At 47.1% G+C, this 26,634-nt stretch overlaps 1 protein-coding gene across 17 annotated transcripts in view; it reads left to right on the forward strand.

Moving 5' to 3' along the window:
- The window catches only part of LOC119963057 (prominin-1-A-like), a 308,012-nt gene that overhangs the window by 117,895 nt on the left and 163,483 nt on the right, over positions 1 to 26,634 (forward strand). For 16 of the 17 annotated variants that reach the window (XM_038791582.1, XM_038791585.1, XM_038791593.1 and 13 more), the window contains exons 3-5: positions 12,089 to 12,147; positions 13,868 to 13,894; positions 16,643 to 16,848. In XM_038791582.1, the coding sequence (XP_038647510.1) occupies positions 12,089 to 12,147; positions 13,868 to 13,894; positions 16,643 to 16,848 (292 nt within the window). The remainder of the gene's footprint in view (positions 1 to 12,088; positions 12,148 to 13,867; positions 13,895 to 16,642; positions 16,849 to 26,634) is intronic. The other variant, XM_038791586.1, reaches the window with a different exon arrangement.

A 26,634-nucleotide genomic window follows, 5' to 3' on the forward strand; every position in this document is an offset into this window, starting at 1 on the left:
AGTATGTAGCACAAAAGCTAGGAAGTTATGATGAACCAATGCAAAACATTGGTTCAGCTTCAGTCAGCTTCAGTTAGCGTATTATGTCCAGTTCTGGGCGCCACACTTCAGGAAGATGCAAAGACATTAGATAAGATGCAGAAAATATTTACAAGAATGGTTCCAGGGATGCAGAACTCCCAGCTACGTGGAGAGATTGGAGAAGTTGGAGTGGTTTTCCTTAGAGAAGAGAATAATAAGAGGAAATTTGATAGAGATGCTCAAAATCATGATCTGGACAGAGCAGACATGGAGAAACTGCTCCTAATGGCAGAAAGGTTGAGAACCAGAGGATACTAATCTAAGGTAAAAGGAGCAACTGTGACTTGAGGGAAACCTTTATATGCAGTGTGATTAGGATTTGGAATGCATTGCCAGAGAGTGAGGTGGAGACAGATTGGAATGTTGGGCACGATCTAATGGAAGAAGTTGTGACGAGCAAGACTTGCCGGGTGCTTCCCGACAACCGACCCGGCGAGACCGCGACTGATATCTAACGTCAATTAGGGGGTGGGAGTGGTCATTAACGATGCTTCATGGCAGAATGGCTGTCCCACCAGCTGATTTGCCTGGACCGCATCGGGCAGCTCCTCGCTAACGAGTGGGAGCAGCACATAAACCGCTCCCTGCGAGCAAACCCCAGCTAGCAGGCAGCCATGCAACCTCACAGGCCAACCCAACATTTTGGTGATGCTGACCTGGCTAGACTGTCGGACACGGTGAGGGGCTATCCTGTTCCCCTGAGGGGGTCAGAGGGTGAGCTACAGGTCAGCCAATGCCAACTGGGAGGCGATTGCTGTGGCCGTCAGCTCAGGGAGGGTAACCAGGAGGACCGGTGTCCAGCGCCGTAATAAATTTGACGGCTTCTACTGGGTCGCACAGGTGAGTTGGTATTGTCCCCTTGGCACTGGTCGCGCCTGCCACCCACAGACCTCGTCCCCCTCCCCTCCCCCACAACGAGCCAGCTAAGGATATAAGAGATGGCGCTGGCAATGCATGGCACTGAGGCCAACACTGCTAGCATGGTGACCACAATGGAGACCCTGCAGCACAAGGTCAGGATCATGAGTGGTGGTGTCCAAGGCGTTGCTCAGTCTGTGACGGCAATAACTGAGTCTCGACAACATGTCCCAATTACTGGGGGAGGTATTCCAGATGCATATGGACCTTGTCGAAGCAATACGGAGCATATCCCAGTCTCGGCTGCGCATCGCCTAGACACTCCAAAGCGTGGCCCAGTCACAGAGGAGCATCACTGAGGGCGTCGACAACATGGTGCTGACAATGGGGAGCTGCCAGGGCTGGTAAATACAGATGATGTAAGAGTCTTTGGAGCTCAGTCCAGCTGCCCCTTCATCCCCAGGTTGCCTCCAGGGCCCTAGAGGCAATGTCTGGGAGGAGGTAGTGGGGGAGGCTGACCAGGAGCTTTCCACCAGGGAGATGATGGCAATCTCCAGCTCTCCTGAGTCACCTCGTCCTGACAATGGCACATCTCGAGGTCAGCGGGTGGAACAGAGTGGAACAGCGAGGTATGTGTCCCAGCAAGTCGGCAGGGGACCTCTGGCCTTAGGCCCACCAGAGGATGCATGCCAAGGGAATCAAAGGCCACTGGACCTCTGCGCATCCTCGGGACGCACTTCCAAGACGCTGGGATCTTTGACAGCTCCAGGATGTAGCTGTTGTGCACACTCCCTAGGAAGCAAGCACATACCAGCATGATCAGGAGTTAGTGGCCACACATGTTCAGGGAGTAGAACCTTTAATGTTGATGAAGGGCACTCCTGGACTGCCTGGTGCACGCAATATGACATGCATGCCATCGATTACCCCCTGGAGCTGGAGCATGCCAGAAAGAGTGGAGAATCCTGCTGGCCGGGCATCTTGTGGGGCTTGATCCAGCTCAAAGTTATATAGTCAGCTGCCTGGGGAAACAGTGACCTGACGGATGCACTTGTGGGCTATAGGTTGGGAAATACCGCAAAAGTCCCAACTGGAGCCCTGGAATAACCGGAAGCGTAGAAGTTCAGGGCTGCGGTGACCTCGATGACCACCGGGAGCGGGTATCTTCCTCCTCCTCGTGGTGCCACTCTGCAAGGATATGGTCCAGGTGCTGCACCATACTCCTGTTGAGGCGGAGCCTCCAGTGGCACATGCTGTCTGACATCTCCTCAAACAATCAACGACGTCTATACACCTTGGGCCGTTGCTGGCCTCCCCTCTGGGTCCCTCCACAACCTGATGGGCGGCCGGGTCCTCAAAAGTGTGGGATGGGCCTCTGCTCATGGGCTGGTGCCTTGAGCTTCCATCAACGCTGTTACCGCTCCCTTCTCCAGTGTCTGGTCGCCTGGACTGACACCCCAGCGTGAGGGCAGCTACTGCGGGGTCCACAATACCATCCATAATGTGATATCTGTGAGGAATTGGTGAAGATGAAAGCCTGACGATCAGTTATGGCTTCCAGCCCAGGACCCTCAAACTCCACAAGCCTCCCCCACCCTTACGTTACTTGCCATCTCTCAGGATGCCACCCAACGAGCTGGTTGTGCTGGAGATCCTGCTTTGCACGTGCACCCCCGGCCACGTAAGGGACCCCTGGGCACCCCCCTCCCCCACCCTCACCCTGTAGTGTTGTCACGTCCAGTGTTCAGGCAAAATGTTCAGGCCTCTCCGTTTGATTGGGATGCTCGTCAGTAATAGTCGCTTGCAACATGGCACATCTATCCACAGGAATCCACTTGAGAATATTTTGTTTATTAAACAGTCAACAGATATGCTGATCGACTACGTAACATTCCACACCAACCATTAAACAAGAAGAAAATGTCACAGGTCCATATTGGTACCAATAGAAAGCTATATCAGCTCATTGCACCAAAGAAAACTCAACACATGGTATCACCCCTCGCAGGTTCCTTAACAGAAATGGAGGACAAGCCTGAGAACGTATTATCATGTCCAGAACTTTGTTGTAGAAATGATCTGTCCATTATTGTGTAACTTGTTTCATGTATCGGTGCCATTCTCTGTCCAGGAGCCGCAGCTTCTCCCTCACAGCCCAATCTCACCGGAACCAAATCCTGACATCCACATATTCCGCTGGTGCACAAGGTGCAGCTGAACATCCTTGACCTCCAAGAATGTTTAACCCACGTGCCAGGTACATGCAGCACTCACCACATCTGCAACAAAAGCATTTCTTCAACGCCATCATCAGGTGGCCCATTTGGATCAATGTGGCACATCAGGTCCTGTAGCATCTTCATGCTTCAAACCGGTTTGCCTTCTGGTCTCATACATCCCCCTGAGCCCCGTATTTCACGAACCAGGAATCTTAGAAAAAATGTACTTTTTTCTGGCTGCAGAAAAGGAAGGAACAGCAACAGAAGCCTCCAGGCATTTGCAGCCCCCAGAAGCAGCATACAGCAGAAACAACCTGCAGCTGTGAAGTTCTCATGTAACTAAAAATGCTTATTCCCTATTATCACACTGACACAGTGGTTAGCACTGCTGCCATACAGCTCCACGGTCCAAGGTTCAATTCTAGCCTTGGGTGGATGTGTATGTGGAGCTCCCCGTGTCTGCGTGGATTTCTTCCGGGTGCTCCGGTTTCCTCCCACAGTCCAAAGATGTGCAGGGTAGGTGGATTGGCTATGCTAAATTGTCCTTATTGTTCAAAAGATTAGGTGGGGTTACTGGATTACGGGGATAGGGTGGAGGTGTAGGTTTAAGTAGGGTGCTCTTTCCAAGGGCCGGTGCAAACTTGATGGACCGAATGGCCTCCATCTGCACTGTAAATTCTATGATCAATTGCCTTCAGCTGTGCAGTCAGAGGCAGCCATGGTCAGAGGGAGTTAAAGTGACCCTCGCCATATGGCCATGGACAGGGCTCTGTCCTGGGGGTGTTCAGTGGGATGGGTAGGCACCAGATGAAGTTGCCCCTGTTATGGCACAATCTGGGGAGGGGGGTGTGGCCTGTTGGATCCGCAGGTACTGCTCCCCACAGATGGTGCCCATTCTCCTCGACCGGGCCCATTCCCTCCTGGGGGCTCCTCCCGCCCCAGCCCCCCGAGCACTGGGGCAGCAGCTCCAGAGCTCCAGGCTGGATACCCGATTGCAAAGATGGCTACTCGCCTCTTCAGCAGCCATTGCGCTAGCTTCACATTTTTAAATACACGTGCTAAAGGTTGCCCACCCGACCACTCGCTGGGGAGCCCGTTAGATCATGGGAAACCATTAGATAGGGGATCCATCTTGTTAACGATATGGAGATTGGCCTTAATTGGTGTCAACTGGTTTCTCACCACATTTAGGCAGGATCCGGAACCCGCCAATGGGTGCGGGTCAGTTGATCGGAAACCGATCACTACCTGCTGCGGATCCCGATTTTGGCCTCTGCTGCAATCTAACCGCTTGCACCGATCTGCACTTTGTGATGCAGCCGTTAGATTGCAACCCTAATTTGCAAAGTGAAAATAAAACATTTGCAGGTTATGCGAAAAGGTGAAGGATGGGACTAGATGAGTAGCTCTTAAAGTGGGCTGGCATGGCCTCCTGTACTGTAGCGATTCTATGAAACCTTGGTCTTTAAGTGACAGCTAAGCTAATGAGGCTTTTATGTCTTATAAGTACTAATTTAAGATGAGAGAGGATACTAGCCACAATTTCTTCCACTGGCGCCTGTAATCAGATTCAACATGAATAGCTTTCTACTGCATATTTGGATCCAAATCACATTTATTATGGATCTTGAAGGCCCAGCCAGAAAGATCCTAAAATGCCCAATTGCAGCTCCAATGTGTTCCTAAATGATTTCATAATTTTTGCTTCCCATGCTCGGGTGCTCGGGGTGTCTGGGCCATGTGCAGATCGTTCTTTGAGGAAGAATTTACTGACATCGGTGCTAAATTTTCAGTTTATTAATTTGACTACCCCTTTGTCCTACGCTTGTAATGTAATTTAAAATAATATTCTGGATTTAATCTTTCTTCCTTAACTAACTGACTAACTCTTTAAGATCACTTCTTAAAATTTTCTGAAAGAATTTTGAGTTAAATGTGATTATTCTGTAAAATGTCAAAGATTCACAAAGATGAGATTTAAAGTTAGTATATTTTGCAATAAAGTGGCAAGATAGTGAGTTAATACCTTTGTACCTAAGAGAGAATGTTCTGACCATCTGTTGTTGCAACCTTTATTTTGCGACCTTTAATGTTGTCACCTTTAATGTCGAAAATGCCAATCAGCCCTTCTGATAGAGCGAAGGTTTTTAAAATTAGTTTTTTCGGGATGTGGGCTTCGTTGACTAAGCCAACATTTGTTGCCCAAATTGGGCTTGCGCTTGAGATGGTGGTGGTATGTTGCCTTCTTGAACCGCTGCAGTCCATGTGGTGTAGTTACACCAACTGTGCTATTAAGGAGGGAGTTCCAGGATTTTGACCTAGCGACAGTGAAGGGTTGGCGATATATTTCCAAGTCAGGATGGTGAATCACTTGGAGGGGAACTTCCTAGTGGTGGTGTTCCCAGGTATCTGCTGCCCAAGGAGCTTTGGTGAGTTCCTGCAGTGCATCTTGTAGACGGTACATGTTATGTTCCTTGTATTGTTCTCCATGATAGCCAAGGTCGTAATGTTTACAAAGAACACAAAGCTATATGTTTAAACCAAAGCTAGTTTATTTTACACTACTTGAAATGGTTCACACACTCTACTGAGTAACAGCTAACAAATAATAGTATTGAATCTATGTTACAGGAATTCATTATCTCTCTCGAACAACCTACACTCTAACTAAACCTCACACTATCCTTCTTCATCAACTTCTCCAACAGCTTATCTCAGGATACTTAGAGACGCAGCCTTTTTTAAGACTACTCAGTGATGCTATCCTGTGTTGATATACATGAACATCATCTTGTTAACCCTTTACTCCTTAGATTATACATATCATTACCGTACACACTGCTGCTACTCTGCGTTTGTAGTAAAGGGAGTGACTGTGGAAGGGATGTCAATGAAGCCAGTTGCTTTGTTCTGGATGGTGTCAAGCTTTTTGAGTGTTGTTGGAGCTGCACCTCGACTCGGCAAGTGGGAAGTATTCCAGCACTCTCCTGACTTGTGCCTTGCAAGTGGTGGACAGGCTTTGGGGAGTCAGGAGGTGAGTTACTCACCACAGGATTCCTAGCCTCTGACTTGCTCTTGCAGCCACAGTCTTCATATGGCTGCAAATACTTTCAGAGAATTGAAGACTTATCCAGTGTATCAAAGTTAATGACCTTGAAGCAAGCCTTGCTGAGTGATTTAGTGATCTCTGTGGTGAGAAATTTAACTCCATCAACCTGCAGTGATATTGTAACTGATTGCAGTGCTCTTCTCTGGAGAATTCCCAGCATGGAGTTGCTGTGATGGCAGCAGGATGTGTAGTCCTTTAATCACATTAAAGGATTTTTGCAGGCACCCAATCAAGAAAACAAAGCACTAAAATGTCATTTTATAAGCATTTTTACATAGGATAATTAAAGATTGATGCAAACACATGGGGTAAAGGTAGATAAAATATCATAAAATCCTTTTCAAAAAGTAATTTAAAAATTCTGCTAATTAATTAAATAGATGCGTTTAACAATATTTTGCAAATATAATTGGCGGAATTCTCCATTCCTGAGACTAAGTGGTGACACCGGGGCAGGATTAGTGGACTCCTATGACAGCAAAACTGGCACCGCACCTGAACCAATTCACTGACCGTTAAGGGACTAGCACTGGAGCCACGTGGAACACGATTGATTCCAATGAGGAAACGGTGCCGGATTCACTGGGTCCAGGATTGACACTCAGGAGGCTGACAAGCTGCAGCCGCATATACACACTTCACTCCCTACGCACCACAAGGTGGCAGTGAAGAGAATGCCGTCCCGTTTTACAGACACCGAGCTTGAGACCTTGCTAGATGCCGGGAAGGAGAGGCAGGCGACCTGGTACCCCAGCCCGGGAAGGAGGCTGCCAGCCAACATCGTTTGTCGTGCTTGGGCGCAGGTGGCAGAGGCTGTAAATGGCATCAGCAACACCATCCGGAACAGCCAGCAGTGCCATAAGAAACTGCACGACCTGTTCATGGCGGCCAGGGTGAGTCGGCAGCACTGTGTCCCCGGCATCAACCCCTGTCCCACATACCCATAACCCTACCAACTGCCCCACTCGAAGGGCGGCTGAAACCTCCACCATGCACCAACTGTCAGCACCCATATCAGCTGCCCTGGCCGGGTGCCCTGGCCACTGAAGCCACCAGCTACCCATCCCCTGGGCTGCATGCATCGGAGGACTATCCATTTCCCCCCTCCTCCCCCAATGGTAAGGCCACTCATAACCGCTGGGAGCATGAAAAGACTGGAGGGGGACCGCCGTACTTGCGGCCCCTGATCACGCCCTGGACATGGTTGGGAGGCCCAAAGGAAGGGCAGTTGACTTGTGTCTTGCAGGAGCTGCTGGTGATCCCCGACCCAGCCACAGCCAGACCCCCAGGTGCCGACCAGCAATGAGGACACCAACACGGGCGCGCACCATCAACCTGAGACCCAGGAGCTTGAGTCCGATGATGACACTGATTTCCTGTTACAGCTGTCTCTAACACCCTTCACCATCCCAGAGACACACACCTCAGTTGGGCATGTTAGTGACGGGACTCCTGGAGCACTGTCTGATGCGCACCACCCACATGCTCTGGTAAAGCAGGTGGAGGTAGGAACTCCCGTAGGGGTGGATGGTCGAAAGGCAGGCAGGCCCCAGGACTAGCTGCCATCCACGCGGGTTTCAGGTTTCTGGAATGGACAGTCCCATGGATCGTGGGAGCCAGATATTACATGAGGGGATGTCGGCGAGCAACCAGCACCTCCAGGCGAAGGTGGAGGAGTCCAACCGTGTGCAGGAGCAGGAGGTGGTGGCGGCTAGGCTTGCCACCCAGGCTGAACCGCACAGCTGGTATCCAGTGTGGAGGCCTTGAGGTTGAGGGTTTCAGCCATAGATCAGCATGTCCAAGGCCTGGGGCAATCTGTGCAGGTGGTGGCCGAGGTCCAGGAGAGGACTGCCACTATAAATAACAATGAAACCGAACATCTGGAGGCCTTGTTCATCGTGGCCGGGGACTTCAACCAGGCCAACCTCCAGCGTGTACTGCCAAAATTTCACCAACACATCTTTCCCACCAGGGGCGTCAATACTCTCGACCACTGCTACACAAAAACCAAAGGCACCTACCGATACTATATGGTAGACAGAAGAGTACCTGGGAAAATTGATGTACAGAGAGATCTGGGAGTTCAGATCCATTGTACCCTGAAGGTGGCAATGCAGGTTGATAGAGTGGTCAAGAAGGCATACAGCATGCTTGCCTTCATCGGACGGGGTATTGAGTACAAGAGTCGGCAGGTCATGTTACAGTTGTATAGGACTTTGGTTAGGCCACATTTGGAATACTGCGTGCAGTTCTGGTCGCCACATTACCAGAAGGATGTGGATGCTTTAGAGAGGGTGCAGAGGAGGTTCACCAGGATGTTGCCTGGTATGGAGGGTGCTAGCTATGAAGAAAGGCTGAGGAGATTAGGATTGTTTTCGTTGGAAAGACGGAGGTTGAGGGGGGACCTGATTGAGGTCTACAAAATTATGAGAGGTATGGGCAGAGTGGATAGCAACAAGCTTTTTCCAAGAGTGGGGGTGTCAATTACAAGGGGTCACGATTTCAAGGTGAGAGGGGGAACGTTTAAGGGAGATGTGCGTGGAAAGTTTTTTACGCAGAGGGTGGTGGGTGCCTGGAACGCTTTTCCAGCGGAGGTGGTAGAGGAGGGCACGATAGCATCATTTAAGATGCATCTAGACAGATATATGAACGGGCGGGGAACAGAGGGAAGTAGACCTTGGAAAAAAGGAGACAGGTTTAGATAAAGGATCTGGATCGGCACAGGCTGGGAGGGCCGAAGGGCTTGTTCCTGTGCTGTAGTTTTCTTTGTTCTTGTTCTTTGGTACATCCCTTGACCACACTTTGGACACTTTGGAAAATCGGACCATATGACAGCTCCATCTCCCAGCATACAAGCAGAAACATAAGCGGAAGAATCCAATCAAGAAAGTCAGGCAGTGCTGGTTCGAGGCAACAGAAGAGCTCCTACGTGACTGCTTGGAGTCAGTAGACTTGTCCATATTTAAGAACTCAGCGACCAACCTGAACGAGTATGCCACCACCTTCACAGACTTCATCAGCAAGTGTGTAGAAGACTGCGTGCCAAAGAAGGTAGTACGTACGTTCCACCAACTGGAAACCATGGCTTAATGTGATGATTGACCCCCTAATGAAGGCCAGGCCTGAGGCGTTCAAGACAGGCGCCCCTGACCTATACAAGAAATCCAGGTTCAACCTCCGCAAAGTCAAGAGGGATGCCATGAGACAGTATCAGACCAAGCTAGAGTCACAGACAAATTTCACGGACTCGTGCCGGTTGTGGCAAAGCTTAAACGACATAACAGGCTACAAAGCGAAGTCAAGTTGAATCTCCGGCAGCAGAGCACCCCTGCCCAATGAACTCAATGCATTCTATGCTCAGTTCAAGCAGGAAATCATCAAACCGTTGTCAACTGCTCACAGCAGCATGGTCCCAGGTTCGATTCCCGGTTTGGGTCACTGTCTGCGCGGAGTCTGCACGTTCTGCCCGTGTCTGTGTGTGTTCCTCCGGGTGCTCCAGTTTCCCCCCTCAAGTTCTGCAAGATGAGCTTGTCAGGTGAATTGGACATTCTGAATTCTGTGTACCCGAACAGGCGCCCGAATGTGGCGACTAGGGGCTTTTCACCGTAACTTCATTTCAGTGTTAATGTAAGCCTACTTGTGACAATAAAGATTATTATTATTAAAGTTGTCAATCCGTTACAACACAACCATGATATCACTACAGTTGGGGGTCAGGTGAGAGGGTCTAATTGGGGTGGGGTGGGCAGGATTTGCACTGTGTGTGGGGGGTGGGGGGGGGGGGGGAGTGGGCCCTCGATGGACTTCGGGGCACTCACCTTGAAGAGCTATCCCCTTGGCCCATCGTGAGGTCCATGTGCCAGGTCCATGCTGGGAAACACCTTCATCAATCCATGTCAATCCCGACCCAGAGGAGATTCACGGAAACGTGGAGAATCCGGTGCCCTGCCTGTTAATAGGATGCAAACCTCGATGCTGCCGACAGTGGGGGAGCGGAGCATCCGGAAGATGCCGATCCCGTTTTTGCCCCGATGTTTGATTCTTTGCCGTTTTGAGAAATTCGCTACGGGTGGCGGGCAGCAGAGAATCCAGCCCATAATATCCATGGTGTTTGCCTAAGAATTGCCAAGTTTAAAATTCTGATTTTAGTTGTGTTTTATAATTAATTTGAAAACTAGGTGCTTTCTAGTTTAGGGGCAGAGCTGAGCTTGCTCTTATAAATTGCATATTGTTACCAAGAATGATTTTAAAGAAGTGGATTATTCTTTCTTGGAATGGGATTGATGATTAAGAATGACTTAGTCATTGCAATTATCTATTTTGTTAAAGAGATGATGACACTTTCCTTCTGTGTGACGCAGCAGCATCATAGACTTTCCTATTAGACTGTTGCAAATTTGTTTTTAGTGACTGGGGCACTTGCTGTGCTCTTGGCTTCATTGTAAGCCTCCTCTTTGTCCTTTTCATTCCTATGAAACCGCTCTTCTCCCTTTTTCCTCTCCTCACTTCAGATTCTGATTGAAAGACATTTCCAGAATATTGGTCTCTCAAAGATGAAACTGTTGGGGCTGGATTTTACCCTAGCTTCAGGACTCCAACATCCGGGCAAAGGTGGGCCCAGAACCTGCGCTTGCCAACAGTGGGACCAGCTCAATAATTTAACCGTAGGCCGCCTGAGGGCCCAACATCCAATTAAGGACAGTTGGTGGGCTCTTAAAGCTGTTGGTCCATTCGGAGTGCTGGCTATTCTGAAACTTCAATAGCACTCCTACCGAGGGATGTAGGCGCTGATAAGGCAGTTAGGAGACCTATAGAGAGGGTGCAGAAAAGATTTTGGAGAATGGTTCCAGACTCCAGCCATGTGGATAGATTGGACAACAGGAGTTGTTCTTATTGGAGAAGAAAAAAATAAAGAAAATTTGATAGATATGTTTAAAATCCTGAGCGGTCTAGACAGAGTCGATAGAAAGATACCTGGCGGAATTTACCACCTGTTCACGCTGGCGGTATATTCCAGTTCCACTGACGGAAATCCCGTTGACAACAGCGGGACCAGAAAATTCCGCTGGGGGGGCCATCTCTGCCGCCAAAAAACATGCGGCGGGTTGTCGGTAAATCCCATTCACTGTTCCAATTTACAGAGGATACTCATTAAAGCTGAATGGCAAAAGAACCACCAGTGACGTGAGGAAATATTTTTTACATGGTGAGTGATTCGGAGCTGAGTGCACTGCTCGAGAGTGTATTGCAGAAAGATTTAACAAAAACGAATTGGGTAAGCATCTGAAGAGAGAGATTTGCAGTGCTCTGGGGAAGGGAATAGGGCGAGCTAAGTTGTCGTGGCAGACGGCCATCATCGACGTGAAGGGCTGTGTGCCCACCTTCTCTGCTGTCATAATTTTATAGTTCCGTGTACTTCTGGAATAGTACTGTGCTAAGAATTTCTACAGACTGGTTCAAACATGTGATCCTTGAAATAATGATGCAAATTGCAGCATATCTAAGAAATAATTTATGCACTAATCTGATTTTCATGTACATCCTTGTGTAGGCCAGTAGAATATTATATTGTCTTTACTATGCAGTATATCTACCTAATAGGGGGAAAATTAGAACAGCAGTTTTCAAAAACTCCCGAGTGCTTTTTGATTGCATTTATGTTCTGGCGTGATGGCTGTTATAACTGTTTGCTTTTGCAGCAAATATCCATTAGTACCTACTCCCTTATGTAGAGTAAGAAATTAACAACTTGATTTACAAAAATCTTTATCAAGCAAAAAAGTATGACCCTGTATGTAAATTTTTTCTTTCTTTGTTCCAGAGATGATCATTGAGATAATAAAGCAAAACTATGAAGACTTTCTACACAAATATCAAGAGGTAATAGTTGGTTGGACAAACTACTATGAACTACAATATCTGACCATGTTCAAATAAAGCTAATGAGTACATTTCCCTTAAAATAATTCTGGTTTTGGTTAGATTTTGTATTTGTGGTACGACAGCAACTGTGGAAATTTACTTTAATAAAAGTTGCTGGAAATAGTCAACAGTTTGTCAGTATTTATGGGGAGAGAAACAGCGTTAATGTTTCCATTCGAAAACCTTTTTTCAGAACTAGAAAAAGTTCCAGATGTAACACGTTTTAAACAAATAAAAAGGGGGAGGGTGGGGGGGGGGGGCGGGGGGAGAACAAAATGGGAGGCCTATGATGGGGTTGAAAGAAGGAGGGATTAAATGAAAGAGTTGATGGTGCAAGGCCAAAGAGAGTGGCATTGGGACAAGTAAGAAAACAAATGGTTTAACAAGAGGAGATATGGATCACCGAAAAATCAATGGCTGTCTTTTGAAAGAAATAAAATACGAAAAAACAGAAAAAAGTGGGAGAAAAAAGAACAAAACTAGCAGAGAAAATATTAGGGAAAGAGGTTATGATCTAAGATTGTTGAATTTGCCAACGAGTCTGGAAGGCTGTAAAGTGCCCAGTCAAAATATGAGAGGTTGAACCTCAAGCTTGCACTGGGCTTCATTAAAGCACTTCAGGAGACTAAAAGTAAGAAGAATGTGAAGAATTAAAATGGCAGGCAACTGGAAGCTCATGGTCGCGCTTGTGAACTGAATGGAGGTGTTTTGTAAAATAGTCAACTGATCTGCATTTTGTCTCTCCGGTGTGGAGGAAACCATAACATGAGCAGCGAATACATTGTACCAAATTAAAAGAAGTATAACAAGTTGTTGTTTCTCCTGAAAGCAGCATTTAGGGCCTTGGAGAGTGAGAAAGGAGGTGGTAAATGGGCAAGTGTTGTATTTCCAATACTTGCATGGGAAGATGCAAAAGGAAAGAAGAGGGGCTTATTGACATTAGCAGAGAATGGACTTGGATATTGTGGAGAGAATGGCCCCTTTTGGAATGCTGAGAGTGGAGGGGAAGATGTGTTTTCTGTTGGCATCACACAGCAAGTAATGGAAATGGTGGCAGTTGACCTATTGAATGGGAAGACTGGTGAAGTTAAAATTGAGAACAAGAGGAATCCTATTCTGGCTGTAGGAGGGTGGGAAATTGCTGAGAGTGCATGAAATGGGAAAGTCGAGGGCCCTGTCAGCTATATGGGGTGGAGAATTCTGAGAAAATAGGAAGGCATTCTGGAAGCATGAGGATGGAAGGTGCATCGTCAAAACAGGTGTGACGGGTGTGAGGAAGTGCAATCAAGAAAGCTGTGGGAGTCAGTGGGCCAAGAGTGAATTTTGATTGATAGTCAAAGCCCAGAAATGAGGAGAAAGAAGTCTAGGAAGTAAAGAGGAGAGTAGAGTTTGTGATGGACCGTGTGAACATGAGGGGAAAATGTAAATTCAAAACAAAGTTTGTGAAATTTTAGAAATTTACTTGTGTGATAGTCCAGTTGAGCAACGGTGCTTCCTGCTCATTACGTATACTCGATGTTGTGTTTAATGAAACAATAAGCTTGTGTTTTGAGCTGAATTTATTTGTGATTGTTTTGTTATTGCACCATTTCAAGCACTTACGATTATTTTGCTGATTTGTTTTTATTTTTCATGCATCATTACATTTGTTTACATGCATCTGCTTTGGTATCCCCAGCCAGAAAATGTTGTTCTGACTCTCCAGGTACATTTATACCTTCTGAATTATTCTTTGTGAATGATAGCTCACTTTTTGATAAGCTTATGTTTAACATCAAAGCGCTCTGATGCAAAGCTGTTTTTAAAACCAAAATGATCTACTTTTACATTGATGCAACTTATTGATCTTCTAAGGTTGAATAGACCAGCAGTAATAAACCTAATTTATGTTATGGATCATGTACTGTGCACTAGAGCAGACAAATAACCTGATGTGAGGCCTCTCAACATTTTGTGAATTGGTTTGAAATTAAGTGAGCTGTGCAAGCAGATATTTCCAAAAAACGGTTCCATTTTTTTAAGGTAATTTTGTTTGTCCTTTTTTCCCTCTCTTGGTCAAATAATTTATCTGTGTTTGACAGTTTCAGAAAGATCCGTGTTCATGTTTGAGAATTTGTTCTGTTGGGTAAAGAATGCATTTTTTCTTGATAGTAGTACTGCCGGACACTAAATTGTCCACATCAGCACTGTCTTTGTTTTTGCTGAGTTGTGTGTTTTTCTGTAACCAAATCTAATGCTGGTGGGAGGATTTGGGAGGTGTACAGCTTGATTTCATCTGAATAATACCTTGTCTAAAAGGGTTAAATTAGCAGTACATGTGCATAAGGTTGACTTGTGCTCCCATGAGTTTAGACGTTTGAGGGATAATCCAATCTGTGTTTAAGTTTCTAAAAGGTCTTGTTGGGTTAAGAGCATAAGAAGTGGAAGCAGGAATAGGCCATTTTGCCTCCCTACCCAAAGCCTCCTCAGTCATTCAATGAGATCACGGCTAATCCCGTTTTAACCGAAACACCACTTTCCAGCTTCCCAAAACTTTTAGCCCATTTAAAGATCAAAAATCTGTCTGACTCAACCTTAATATATTCAATGGCCCAGTCTCCACTGCTCTCTGTGGAAGAGAATTGCAACTCTGAGGCAGGAAATTTCTCCTCATCCCCGTTTTAAATGGAAAACCCCTTGCTTTGAAATTGTGCCCCCCAGTTCTATATTTTCCCACTAGAAGAAACATCTCTCTTGATCAATCTTGTCAGGCCCTCACAGAGCATCTACCCTGACTGGCCCCTCAGAGCATCTACCCTGACTGGCCCCCTCAGAGCATCCAACCTGTCTGGCCCCCTCAGAGCATTTACCCTGTCTGGCCCCCTCAGATCATCTACCCTGTCTAGCCCCCTCAGAGCATCTACCCTGACCGGCCCCCTCAGATCAGCTACCCTGACTGGCCTTCTAAGAGCATAAACCCTGTCGGGCCTCCTCAGAGCATCTACCCTGTCAGGCCCCCTTGGAGCATCTACCCTGTCGGGCCCCCTCAGAGCATCTACCCTGTCGGGCTCCCTCAGAGCATCTACCCTGTCGGGCTCCCTCAGAGCATCTACCCTGTCGGGCCTCCTCAGAGCATCTACCCTGTCGGGCCCCCTCAGAGCATCCACCCTGACAGGCCCCTTCAGAGCATTTACCCTGTCGGGCTCCCTCAGAACATCTAGCCTGAATGGCCTCCTCAAAGCATCTAGCCTGACTGGTCCCCTCAGAGCATTTACCCTGTTGGGACCCCTCAGAGCATTTACCCTGTTGGGACCCCTCAGAGCATGTATCCTGTGAAGCACCCTCAAAATCTCATGTTTCAATAAGATTGCCTCTCATTCTTCTGAACTCCTATGAGTATAGACCCAACTTCTCCTCATAAAACAGCCTTTTCATTCCAGGAATCAACCAAGTGAATCTTCTCTGAAGTGCCTTGAATACAAGTTGACACCTCCTTAAATAAGGACACCTATGCAGTTGCAGCAATGTTTCCCTACTTTTAAACTGCACGCCCCTCAAAATAAAAGGCCAACATGTTCCATTTGCCTTTTTACCTACTTGCTGTGCCTGCATGCTTACTATTTTGTGATTCATGTACAAGAACATCCAGATCCCTCCATACTGCACCATTCTGCAGTCTCTCTTCATTTAAGTAATATTCTGCTTTTCTGTTCTTCCCACCAAAGTGGACAACTTCACGTTTTCCCACATTACAGCCCCATCACCCACATTTTTGCTCACTCACTTAACCTGTCTCTATCCCTTTGCAGATTCTTTGTGCGCTCCTTACAACTTACTTTCCTACCTATCTTTGTATGTCGGTAAATTTGGCTACAATACACTCAGCCCCTTCATCGAAGTCATTAATATAGATTGTAACTAGTCGAAGCCCAACACCCCACAAGTTAGTTTGCCGAACTGAAAATTACCTGCTTGTCCTGGCAATTATTTCCTCTGGTGTGTTTCTTGAACAAGGGGGCATAATCTTGAAATTATGATGAAAACAAATACAATAAAATGCTAGAAATCGCAGTGGCAAAAGGTTTTGGATGCTGGGACCTTTGAAGTTATCAATAACTAGATTTGTCTTAGATGAGATTAGTAAGGAATATGGAACGCAAGATGGGGAATGGGTTTAAGGTATCACTCAGGATGACACCATTGAATGGCAGAACATGCTGGAGGAACTGAAATATCTGCTCCTGTTCCTATATTCTCTTTTTATAATGTTGAATAACTGCTTTACTCTTCATTTACAAGAGATGGATATTTTAATATTGACAAGTCATTTAACATGTTGAATTTAACAGCACTGCATTTTAAATTTATTTTCTAACTCCCAACTGATAGCACTTCCAAGTTTTTATGTCATGATTTTAGGGGGTTTTATCAATATTATGACTGAAATCTGTTAAATATTTTCCTTTTGAAACAGATAATATACTACGAGATTGGTTTCGTCATCTGTGCAGCGCTGGGAATTGTGTTTATTCTTCTCATGCCAGTTTTGGGCCTGTGTTTCTGCATGTGTCGTTGCTGTGACAACTGTGGAGGGGAGCTGCATCAACGACAGAAAAAAAATACTGATTGTAGAAGAAGCTGCTTTGCAACAACCCTGTTTATTATTACCGTAATTATAACGTAAGTTCCAACAGAAACACAACTAACTTGCAAAATGTTTGAATTTTCATTACTAACAATTAAAAGTATTTGCTTTGAAAGAAAATCCACAGTGAAGTAATTAATATTGCCTTGTAACGGTGTAGCTTTTTTCCCCATACTTGTTTTTTTAAAACAAGTTATCATTTGCTGAAACTCCGCCATATCAAGATAAACAAGATGTTTAGTAAAGCTCTGTGTCTGGCCCCAGAGGAGCACTCTGCCACAATGTGACAGGTTTTCTGTTTATCCCCTCGGCCAACCTAAGGCTTCTTTAAGTAACATTGCTAACTAGTGCCAAATTAATTGGGTGTGGAATCTGACCCAATGCCCACTTAAATTGGATTAAGAATTTGTATCAGTTTCGCCTGGATTTGAACCAAAGTCTCACAGGTGAAAACCCTCTTGTGACACGGTTCTGTACCACTTATACTTTCAATACAGGAATCAGTGCTGGGGCCTGAGCTATTTACACCTGCATTAATGAAGGGACCAAGTATATTGTAGTCTAACTTGCTGACGATATAAAGACTGGTAGATAAGCAAGTTGTGAATAGGGCACAAAGAAGTAAAGGGACCATGAGAAAACCATGATCATAGAATTTTCTGAAGTTCACAAATGACATCACTTTATTTGTGCAATTGTGTTATGTGAAGCAAAGATCTGTTTACCGAATATTGTTATGTACACAGTGCCTGTTTTGAAGATATGTTCCATACATTTCATCTTATTTATGGTTGGTAGTTATCATAGCCGAGACCATTAATGATCTGGCATTATCCCTCTTAGTTACAAAATTCTGCAACTAAATTCTAACTCTCCTTTTGAAGTTGGAAAAGTTTAGGGAAATTCCAAGACCAGTGTCAATTGTTGTTTCTTGTTTATTAACTACATTTGTCTTTAATGGAAACAATGGCTTCAGAGAATCTACATTTTTATATATACTGAAACCTGATGAAGATTTACCGACATGACATACTTTGTGCATGACATGCTGTAACATTTTTGGTTTTGTAAAACAGCATATTATCCAATTTGGTGAGTAATGCCAAGGGAGATATTTATCTTTTCAGATGAGAAATGCCTTTGGGTCCACACATATTCACCTCCATTTTTAATGTGATCCAAATTCTAGCACACTATATAGAGCAACAAAAGGAGGGTGTAAAAGATAGATCCTTGGAGGGGCTTATGATGTGATCGTCTGGCAGTGGTTATGAGTGCAAGATAAGCACAGTCAACTGAGTAGGATAAGGCTGCCAAAGTGTCCTCAGCATTGTTCAACGCAGGCCAGGCAGACTGTGCAGCAGGTCAAGATCGCTGTGAAGCAGACTCAAGTCAGGATCACTGTGACGCAGACTGGGAGGAGTGTGCAGCAGACTGGGAGGAGTGTGCAGCAGACTGGGAGGAGTGTGCAGCAGGCAGGGTGGAGTGTGCAGCAGGCAGGGTGGAGTGTGCAGCAGGCAGGGCGGAGTGTGCAGCAGGCAGGGCAGAGTGTGCAGCAGGCAGGGCAGAGTGTGCAGCAGGCAGGGCGGAGTGTGCAGCAGGCAGGGCGGAGTGTGCAGCAGGCAGGGCGGAGTGTGCAGCAGACTGGGAGGAGTGTGCAGCAGACTGGGAGGAGTGTGCAGCAGACTGGGAGGAGTGTGCAGCAGGCAGGGCGGAGTGTGCAGCAGACTGGGAGGAGTGTGCAGCAGGCAGGGCGGAGTGTGCAGCAGGCAGGGCGGAGTGTGCAGCAGGCAGGGCGGAGTGTGCAGCAGGCAGGGCGGAGTGTGCAGCAGGCAGGGCGGAGTGTGCAGCAGGCAGGGCGGAGTGTGCAGCAGGCAGGGCGGAGTGTGCAGCAGGCAAAGCGGAGTGTGCAGCAGACTGGGAGGAGTGTGCAGCAGGCAGGGCGGAGTGTGCAGCAGACTGGGAGGAGTGTGCAGCAGGCAGGGAGGAGAGTGCAGCAGGCAGGGAGGAGAGTGCAGCGGGCAGGGAGGAGAGTGCAGCGGGCAGGGAGGAGAGTGCAGCGGGCGGGAGGAGAGTGCAGCAGACTGGGAGGAGTGTGCAGCAGGCAGGGCGGAGTGTGCAGCAGGCAGGGAGGAGAGTGCAGCGGGCAGGGAGGAGAGTGCAGCGGACAGGAGGAGAGTGCAGCGGGCAGGGAGGAGAGTGCAGCGGGCAGGGAGGAGAGTGCAGCAGACTGGGAGGAGTGTGCAGCAGGCAGGGAGGAGAGTGCAGCAGACTGGGAGGAGAGTGCAGCGGGCAGGGAGGAGAGTGCAGCGGGCAGGGAGGAGAGTGCAGCGGGCGGGAGGAGAGTGCAGCGGGCAGGGAGGAGAGTGCAGCGGGCAGGGAGGAGAGTGCAGCGGGCAGGGCGGAGTGTGCAGCGGGCAGGGCGGAGAGTGCAGCGGGCAGGGCGGAGTGTGCAGCGGGCAGGGCGGAGAGTGCAGCAGGCAGGGAGGAGAGTGCAGCGGGCAGGGAGGAGTGTGCAGCAGGCCAAGATCACTGAAGCAGATTCAGGTCAGGATCACTGTGAAGCAGATTCAGGTCAGGATAACTGCAGTAGACTGGGAGGAATGTGCAGCAGGCAGGGCAGAGTGTGCAGCAGACTGGGAGGAGTGTGCAGCAGACTGCGGAGGAGTGTGCAGCAGACTGCGGAGGAGTGTGCAGCAGACTGGGAGGAGTGTGCAGCAGACTGGGAGGAGTGAGCAGCAGACTGGGAGGAGTGTGCAGCAGACTGGGAGGAGTGTGCAGCAGACTGGGAGGAGTGTGCAGCAGACTGGGAGGAGTGTGCAGCAGACTGGGAGGAGTGTGCAGCAGACTGGGAGGAGTGTGCAGCAGACTGGGAGGAGTGCGCAGCAGACTGGGAGGAGTGCGCAGCAGACTGGGAGGAGTGCGCAGCAGACTGGGAGGAGTGTGCAGCAGACTGGGAGGAGTGTGCAGCAGACTGGGAGGAGTGTGCAGCAGGCAGGGCGGAGTGTGCAGCAGGCAGGGCGGAGTGTGCAGCAGACTGGGAGGAGTGTGCAGCAGACTGGGAGGAGTGTGCAGCAGGCAGGGCGGACTGTGCAGCAGGCAGGGCGGAGTGTGCAGCAGACTGGGAGGAGTGTGCAGCAAGGCAAGATCGCTGTGAAGCAGACTGGGAGGAGTGTGCAGCAAGGCAGGATCGCTGTGAAGCAGACTAGGAGAATTGTGCTGCAGACTGCGAGGAGTGTGCAGCAGACTGGGAGGAGTGTGCAGCAAGGCAGGGCAGAGTGTGCAGCAGACTGGGAGGAGTGTGCAGCAGACTGGGAGGAGTGTGCAGCAGACTGCGGAGGAGTGTGCAGCAGACTGGGAGGAGTGTGCAGCAGACTGGGAGGAGTGTGCAGCAGACTGGGAGGAGTGTGCAGCAGGCAGGGCGGAGTGTGCAGCAGACTGGGAGGAGTGTGCAGCAGACTGGGAGGAGTGTGCAGCAGACTGGGAGGAGTGTGCAGCAGACTGGGAGGAGTGTGCAGCAGGCAGGGCGGAGTGTGCAGCAGACTGGGAGGAGTGTGCAGCAGGCAGGGCAGAGTGTGAAGCAGACTGGGAGGAGTGCGCAGCAGACTGGGAGGAGTGTGCAGCAGACTGGGAGGAGTGTGCAGCAAGGCAAGATCGCTGTGAAGCAGACTGGGAGGAGTGTGCAGCAAGGCAAGATCGCTGTGAAGCAGACTAGGAGAATTGTGCTGCAGACTGCGAGGAGTGTGCAGCAGGTCAAGATGACTGTGAAGCAGACTCAGGCCAGGAGCTCTATGAAGCAGACTGGGATGAGGATGGTGCGGACTTGGAGGAGTGTGCACCAGACTGGGTGGAGCGTGCAGCAGGTCAAGATCACTGTGAAGCAGACTCTGGTCAGGAGCTCTGTGAAGCACACTCCTCCCAATCTGCTGCTGCATACTCCTCCCAGTCAGACTAGGAGTTGTGTGCAGCAGGTCACGATTGCTGTCCAGAGGAGTGTATAGCAGGCCGGGCACACAGTGAAGCAGACCGGGAGGAGTGTGCAGTAGGTCAGTGACACTGTGAAGAGACCGGGAGCAGTGAGAAGCAGGTCAAGATCACTGTGAAACAGACCGTGAAAAGTGTGCAGGAGGTCAGGATCACTGTGAAGTAGACCCAGGTCAGAAGCAGGATGCGAACACAATGGGTTGGGACCACCCTTTCATTCCTGCTATCTGTGAAATAATAAAACTTACTACTGGGAAAAAAGACTCACCAGCTAAAAGCAACAGGTGGCATCACTGCAGCGCCTACATGATGTCGAGAACTTTGTTGTGGAAAGCATACTTATAGATGTGGTTTCCCAGGAGCTTACAAGTGTGCAGGGAGTGAGGAAATGGATGACAACCAGGCAGTCAATAAGAAGGAGCCCCCTGAACGTATCTCATTCTCCAACCAATATTCAGTTCTCAATAATGATAAAAAGTGATGGTTCATCTGAGTAATGCAGTCAGAGGCAAGTCTGTGGAATCATGATGTGAGATTTAATAATTAGGGGAACAGACAGGTGTTTCTTCGGCTGCAGGCATTTATCCAGGATGGTATGTTGCCTCCATGGTGCCAGGATCAAGGTGTCACTGGGCAGCTGCAGAACAAGTTGAGAGGGAAGGGTGAACAGCCAGTGGTCACGGTCAACATTGGTACCACTGACACTGATAAAGAGGAATGTGTGAGTGTGAAGTCAGAACTTAGAGAGCAAGTAGTTAATTTACCAGCAGGACCTCAAAGTGACAGATGAAATTTAATGCAGCTAAGTGAGAAAGTGATTCATTTGGTCGTAAGAACACAGAGAGATGATAGAAATTAAAGGGGGCTGAAGCTGAGGGATGTTGGTGTTTATGTGCATAAATTATTGAAGGTGGCTGGACAGGTTTAGAGAGTGATTAATAATACATAAAACATCCTGGGCTTTATTAGTAGGGGCATAGAATGCAAAAGGAAGGAAGTTACATTAAATCTGTTTAAAATAAAACACAATGGCTTGGCCTCAACTGGAGTGTTGCATCCAGTTTGCTTGTCAGCATCCTCTTATTAAGCACCAATACAAAGTACTCAGCAAGTATTCTAGTCCTACATCTCTCAGCATATACCACTCTCTGTCTCTAATCGATCCATATCATCTCTTGCTACCTGCTTACTATTTACGTGACGGGGAAGACTTTTAGATTTCCTTTTATATTAACTGTCATTTTATCCTCATACTTTCTCTTTCCCAAACTGAAAATGCATTCTGCCCACCTCCATTTGAATGGAGTAAGGCAGATCGCAAACTGTGAACCATGCCTCATAAATCAGGGCAAACCAAATTCTAGACCTGTGTATTCGGCAGTAATGATTGTCCAGAGGTAACAAACACAGGTTTGAGAGCTTCAATAGTACTTCAGCTGAGATACGGTGGAAAGAACTTTACAGAGCTTGGGTCAACAAAGATAGAGAAAAAGAGAGAGTTGAGTGTCATCAGCAGGAAACAAATTGCCTATTTGAAGCGATTCATTTGGTAGGAAGAACAGGGAGAGGCAATATAAAATCAAGAGCACAATTCTAAATGGGTGCAGGAACAGACGGACCTGACATTATAGATGCACAACTCATTGAAGGTAGCAGGGCAAGTTGGGAGTGTGGTTAATGAAAAGTACAGGATCCTGGGCTTTATAAATGGGGTCATAGAGTACAAAAGCCAGGAAGTGATGCTGAACCTATTTATAAATTACTGGTTTGGCCTCAACTGGAGTATTGCATCTAGTTCTGGGCACCAAACTTTAGGAGAGATATGAAGGCATTGGATAGAATGTGGAAAAGATTCATGAGAACTGTTTCAGAGCTTAGGACATTCAGTTACTTCGATAGATTGGACAAACTGCGACTGTTCTCCTTGGGGAAGAAGGTTGAGAAGAAGTTTGAGAGAGACATTCAACACCATGAGGGGTCTGGAGAGAGTCGATAGGAAATGTCCCATTGGTGGAAGGGCGCTGATTTTGGGGGTATTGGCAAAAGAAACAAAGGTAACATGAGGAAAAACCTTTTGTAGAAAATGGTCCGGATCTGAAACAAATATTCAAACATATGAACATACGTATCTGGAATGTACTGCCAGACTCTAGATTCCATCATAGTTTTCAAAAGTGAAGTGGATGATTATGTAATGAGGAAAGATTTGCAGGGCTATGGAAGGAAAAAGCAGGGGAGTGGGGCTAGGTGAATTGCTATTAGAAACAGACTAGAAACCTAGAATTACCACAGTGTAGAAGAATGACCATTCGGTCCATTGAGTCTGCACAAACCTTCTGAAAGGGCACCCTACCTAGGCCCATACCCAGCCTACCCCAAAACTCCACCTAACCTGCACATCTTTAGACACTAAGTGGCAATTTAGAATGGCCAATCCACCTAACACCTGCACATATTTGGATGGTGGGAGGAAACCGGAGCACCCACACAGACATTGGGAGAGAGTGCAAACTCCAGACAGTCGCCCAAAGCCAGAATTGAAACTGGGTCTCTGGTGCTGTGAGGCAGCAGTGCTAACCACTGTGCCACCATGCCACCCTCTTGCAAGGGGCTAGCACTTGTTGTAACCATTCTATGATACTGTGATTAGAGGATGCCAATGTTGTAGTTGTACTAGACAGCTTGGATAAGTGCATCATTAGTTCTGAGCTCAAGCCTTCAGGACTACAGCCAGGGATGTTGCTAGGGTCCAAAGCATTTGCTGTATCTTCTGCTTTCAGTCCATTTCTGATATTACACGGAGTGAATAAAATTTTCTCAAGAGTGCCATCTGTGATACTGGGGACCTTGAAAGAAGGCAAAGATAGATAATCCACTTGGGACTTCCAGCTGAAAATGGTTGCACATGTTCCAGCCTTGTCACATCCACTACGTCAAGTTCTGTGCGCCCTTTATTCTGTCCTTGCTGACCTGTACGGGCACCTATTTCGCCTTCAGCCTTGAATTACATTTTTAAAATTAATTAATGGGATGTGGGTGTTGATGGCTAGGGCCAACATTTATTGCCTATCCTGAATTACCCTTGAGAAGATGGTGGTGAGCTGCCTTCTTTAGCCACTGCAGTCCATGTGGTGTAGGTACACACATAGTGTGGTTAGGGAGAGAATTCCGGTCTTGGATTTAATATTCTGCCTTTATTGTGTATGTTCACCCATGATGTCTTCCTTGTTTCTGTATGCTTCTCCTGTTATTAACTGGTTACCCACACCCACCCAGCTTCTCTAATTCCAACCTTAATGGTGTTACCCTCCTTCGTCTCATAATTGTGGCTCTCCTATTAGCTGCCCAGTTCCAGTGATCTCAAATTCCCTCTTAAATCTTTCCAGCACACCACACCTCCCCTGCTGCCTGTATCTCACCTTTTATCTAAGGCTCTCTTTAAAATTCACTTCTTTGACCAAGCTTTTGATCACTCCTAAGCTTTTTCTTTTGATGGGGAAGTTGGTGTTCGATGAGAGTTAGATGTACTGTGTTCTGTGCATTACAGCGGCAGCTGATGTTGAGGAATTGGTAATGATAAATTGCACATTGTTTCATGCTGTTAATTTGAGAAGGAAGCTGCAGGTTTTGATTTTAAATAGATCTGGAAAAAATGGTAATTGCACAACTGTTCAGCAAATTTAATGCTCCCTTTGATAATATATAAAAGAATAACTTGATACCAACCCGAAAGCAGAATGCATTCAAAGCATGAGATGCAAGTATGCTCTCTGTATTAAGCAAGGTTATTGCTACAGTATAATAGCTTAAAGCAGAATACATGGGAATTTTCTCTCTGAAAGAGCCTTTGTGTTCTTTTACATCTCTCTGTTCTTCAAAGACCCTTTGTTCTGTTGTGATAATGCAGATGACCTTGAAAGCCTGTGGATACAGTCTTTCCTTGCTTTACAAAACATGAACAAAGAGGTCTTTCTAAGAATTTAGAAGTGATTATGATTTGCCTAATTTAAATCTCTTCACTAGACAGTCATGGAATTAATAATGTGGGCACTGTTACCATCCATTTAGATCCAACTATTGGTTTCCATAGACAAAGAGGTTCAGTAACATATTCAAAAACACAAAAACATAATGCTGATACTGTGAGCATTGAACTAGAGGTGCAAGAAGAACAGTCAAAGGAATTCTCCATTGGTGGGATGCTCCGGTCTGCCGGCAGTGCCCATGCCTGCGGGTTTCCTGACTGCGTGGGGTGGCCACATTGGGAAACCCATTGGATTCTCTGCCCAGCCGCGCTAATTTTCTGCCTCAACCCGCCGGCAGGATTCTCCATTACGCCGGCCGCTCAATGGGGTTTCCCATTGTGGGGCAGCCCCAGGCCATCAGGAAACCCCCGGGTGCTGGCAAAACGAGAATCCCGCCGGCAGAGAATTCCGCTCGGGTTGGCCGGTTGTGGGAATGGAAAATCCTGCTGCCGGTGGGGGCGCGCCGCGCAGGAAAACACTGCAGCCGGACTGCAGAGTCCAGCTAAGAAGTTCAGAAGCTAAGTGTAACCAGATAAACCAGGGGTGGGCAAACTACGGCCCGCGGGCCGCCAAAGGTCTTTATGCGGCGCACCAAGTCATTAAAGAAAAGTCATTTAATTAAAAAAAAATTTTTTTTTTTTAAGGTTAATGGGGGGGCTGTTGGGTTACTTACTGGTATAGGGTGGGTACGTTGACTTGAGTAGGGTGATCATTGCTCGGCACAACATCGAGGGCCGAAGGGCCTGTTCTGTGCTGTACTGTTCTATGTTCTATATGAGGCGCCCAGAATCATAACCGGGTGAAGTAATTATTTTACTTAATGTACTATGCGGCCCTTTAAAATTGTGAATTTCTGATTGTGGCCCTTGCACGGAAAAGTTTGCCCACCCCTGAGATAAACTGTCCTGTGATAGAAAAGATTTATTTTCAGGAATAATTGAAGTACATATGTTTTATGTTTGCCATTGTTGTTTTAGTCTAAATGCCAAAATCTGATCCATTGGGTATCTGATGATTTAAATAGTATACATTGTACTGTATAGCCAAGGAAATGCATGTTTGAAAAGAAACATGCATTTAGTGAACTGAAAATTTTTCAGCAAACACATTTGAAGGGCCATTTATTTAATGTTTGCATGAAACTACTAGTAAGTTTGCAGATGCTGTTAAATTGTATTGTTTGAGATAAGAAGTAAATTCAGAACCAAGACTGATTCCCCCCCCCCCCTCCCCCCACCCCGCCCCACCATGGTAGTGCTGAGCTGGGAGTTCTTGCCTTATTTATGGACAGCACTCAGTAGAGATGTTCTGTGTGATGGGTCTATCTGATTGTTAGAATGGGGAAAGAGAGAAGAAAGCCTTTCTTGTGCTATGCCTCATTATTACCATGGTAATAACTTCTAGGCTGCTCGGACACTCGAGCCACTTCATGCCACTTGATTACTTATAGCATGGAAACTGCTGGTATTGGCTGTGAAGTAGATTTTCTTCAACCAGTTTTGTTCCAGGTGAGCAATGACAATCCCTATATGATGCCTATATAACTTGGCAGTGTGATCATTCTGCCAAAAATATTTTGGAAGTGTGAGATAATTGCCCTATTTCTAAGTAAATTGAAATGAGTATTACATAAATAGCATCTGCATTGAGTTATATTGCAATAAAGACAAATCCCTTATTTTATACCACAGGAGCATGACAGGCAATCTGTCCTCAGCAAGGTGAATGTAGAACTGATATAGTTTAAGAAGGATGCTGTCATTGTAATATGCTTTTAAGGGATAGCAACACAACCTCACTTTCAGGGAAATA

The sequence above is a fragment of the Scyliorhinus canicula genome, chromosome 3, assembly GCF_902713615.1.
Source record: "Scyliorhinus canicula chromosome 3, sScyCan1.1, whole genome shotgun sequence".
Classification (NCBI taxonomy): Eukaryota; Metazoa; Chordata; class Chondrichthyes; order Carcharhiniformes; family Scyliorhinidae; genus Scyliorhinus; species Scyliorhinus canicula.